This window comes from Otolemur garnettii, unplaced genomic scaffold (assembly GCF_000181295.1).
Source record: "Otolemur garnettii isolate 467f Iridium unplaced genomic scaffold, OtoGar3 scaffold00016, whole genome shotgun sequence".
In the NCBI taxonomy this organism is placed as follows: Eukaryota; Metazoa; Chordata; class Mammalia; order Primates; family Galagidae; genus Otolemur; species Otolemur garnettii.
In genome coordinates, this window is record NW_003852411.1 from 29,924,153 (window position 1) to 29,927,056 (window position 2,904).

Here is a 2,904-nt window from a genome sequence, read left to right on the forward strand (position 1 = left end):
AAGAAGAAGAAGAAGAAGATTTTCATTTTAAGTACTTAAACTGGGACCCATGCTCAAGGGTCCAATTCCTTCACTAACCTGATGTCCTTGAGAATTCTTATGCTAGGTTTCTGTAATACTCTAACAAAAAAAAAAAAAAAATAGGGTTAAAATAATAGCTAACACAGATTGACTGCCTACTCTGTCCCAGGTATTATTTGAAGTACTTTGCATATATTATCTCATTTAATCATTAAAAAAACCAATATAATCCCCATTTTAACAGACAAAGAGGTAAAGCATAGAAGGGGTTTGTATAATAATTTGCCTAAGGCTAATGCAAGTAAATAGTAGAGCTGGGGTCTGGCCTATAGTCAAGAAACTGGATTTAACACAAGGACCTGGATACTAGGAAAAAGGCTGCAGAGAGCAGGCTTGTGATGCCACTATGCAGACTGACTTCACCTGGGAAGGGAGACTCTTGCCTCTGGTATAAGACTATGCTTACAAATACAGTGAGACAGTGAGAGAGGTCTTTCCAAAAGTCTCTGCTTTGACTCCCACCCACAGACAGTGTTCTCTGGAAAGAGTAAATCAGTTAATGGACTGGGTCTGGCTCCATTGAACACCACGGAGCCTGCTGGAAGACCTGGGATATAACAAGCACTGCAGAGGGAAGTGTACTCCTGAAAGGGACATCTATCTCCCCTGGAGCTGGACATGCCTCCACTACAGAGGCTTCTGAATATTAGAAATGATCTCTCCAACTCTGGTGACGGCGCGAATGGAGCACAGGATGCCACCTTTCTAGAAGGAAGAAAAGTGGCCACCCCAGGGGGCCAGGGATGGAGTTCTTGGATGCTACATCAGAAGCGCAAGAGCAAATCAATACAGCCCTAGGAGAGGGAGGATGGAAGCTAAATGAGGGGAGTAAAGGAAGGCAGAATAGCCTCAGGGCAGTAAGACGAATGCAGAGGACAGTACCCTGAGGAAATGACTTATCACCTGAGAGCTCAGTGCCCCCACCCCCTCCCGTTCCCACCTCAGCCTATTCCAGTCACCCCAAAGCACCCTCCATAGTAGCGAGACTTAAAATACCCTCTCTTCCAATCTCTTCTCAGCGCCCCGAGGTGAGAGCTTTTTCCAGGGGGACAATAGGGAGCTACTGGAGGATTCTCCGCGGCTCCCTGGGACCCCTCCCCGCAGCAGCCCTAACCGGAGCGCCCGGGGCAGCAGCGTTGCTCACCTCGCTCATCGCGGCAGGCAGACTCGGTGCGCCGGGCGCAGCAAGCGCAGGTGAAGCGAGGGGCTCTCGGGGCAGCGCGGACGACAGCCGAGAGTTGCCGGGCTCTGAGGCAGGGGCCCGGCGGACCACGACAGGACCGTTAGCGCAGAGAGCCGCTACTCTGAATCTCGCACCCGGAGATCTCCGCGTCCAGCTCCTGCCAGGCAACTCCTTCCGACCCGGTCCTGTCAGAGCCGCTCAGCGCACCGCCTCAGACCCCATCTTTTATACTCGGCTCGGTACCCGCCTCCAGCCGGGCCAATAGGAACTCCTCCTACCGTAGAGTGACAGCCCTTCGCATCCAATGGTGGCAGGCTCAGCGGTCTGCTGCATTTCCAAACTAGGGTAAGACAAATAGCGGGAAGGAGGGGGAGACCGTCGGAGGCTGAGAAGACAGAAAATGAAGTAAGGGGATCAAAAAAGGAGAGGGAGAAAGAAGCAGTATACGAAGGAAAGAGAGATAGAAAAAGAAGGAGTGTGTGAGTTTGAGAAAGAAGAAAGAAGGGGGTGGTGCCTGTGGCTCTAGGAGTAGGGCGCCAACCCCATATGCCAGAGGTGTGGGTTCAAGCCCGGCCCTGGCCAAAACTGCAAAAAAAAAAAAAAGAAGAAGAAGAAGAAGAAGAAAGAAGGGCTGGGCGGAGATCAAGAGGGCACAGGGGAAGCGGGAAAGAGTGAATGAAAAGGGTAAAACCCAGATATGTTGCAGATTAAGATTTATTTATTTAAAATTTTTTGAGACAGAGTCTCACTATGTTGCCCTCGATAGAGTGCTGTGATGTCGCAGCTCACAGCAACCTCAAACTCTCAGCTTCCCAAGTAGCTGGGACTACAGGCATCCACTACAAGGCCTAGCTTTTTTTGGTTGTATTTGTCATTGTTGTTTAGCAGGCCCGGGCCGGGTTTGAACCTGCCTGCCTAGGTGTATGTGGCTGGCACCCTAACCACTGAGTTATAGGCGCTGAGCCTAAGATTTAGTAGTAAATTGGCATCCTGGATAAGAGAACAGTAGAAGAGAGGGAAAAACAGGAGGAAAAGACAGGGAGAGAGAAAGAGAGAGAGAGATTGTGGCCAGTGGATAACGTTCTGTGGCAAAGAACAAAGAAATTTAAAATGCAGTTTGGAAGACCATAGATCTTAGGAGCTGCAAAACAATTCAGGATTCATTAAATCCTACCTTCCATATAATGCAAAAACAAATAAAAAACAGAAAGAAAATTTCCAACAAAACAATGGTCCCCGTAGTGCCTACTTGAACAGGTAGTGAGCTCTGCAAAAGTTAATTTACCACCGCTTATTCATTCCATCTCAATTTGACAGTGTGCCCTCCACTGTGTCAAGGCTGGGAAGCTTTTTTTTGAGCAGTCTCACAATGTCACCCTTGGTAGAGTGCCATGGCGTCATAGCTCACAGCAACCTCAAAATCTTGGGCTTAAGTGATCCTCTTCCCTGAGCCTCCTCAGTAGCTGGGATTGCAGGTGCTCACTACAATCCCCTGCTATTTTTTGAGACAGTCTCTCTCTTACGCAGGCTGGTCTCGAACCCTTGAACTCAGGGCAATCCACCCACCTCGGCCTCCCAGAGTGTTAGGATTACAGGTATGAGCTATTGTGCCCAACCCGTAAAGCTTTTTTTTTTTTTTT

At 48.9% G+C, this 2,904-nt stretch overlaps 1 protein-coding gene across 1 annotated transcript in view; it reads right to left on the reverse strand.

Moving 5' to 3' along the window:
- Positions 1-1,423, reverse strand: part of PCP4L1 (Purkinje cell protein 4 like 1) — a 26,398-nt gene extending 24,975 nt beyond the window's left edge. The window contains exon 1 of the mRNA XM_012802691.2: positions 1,226-1,423. Within this exon, the coding sequence (XP_012658145.1) occupies positions 1,226-1,234 (9 nt within the window). The 5' untranslated portion in view covers positions 1,235-1,423. The remainder of the gene's footprint in view (positions 1-1,225) is intronic.
- Positions 1,424-2,904: the final 1,481 nt, after the last annotated feature.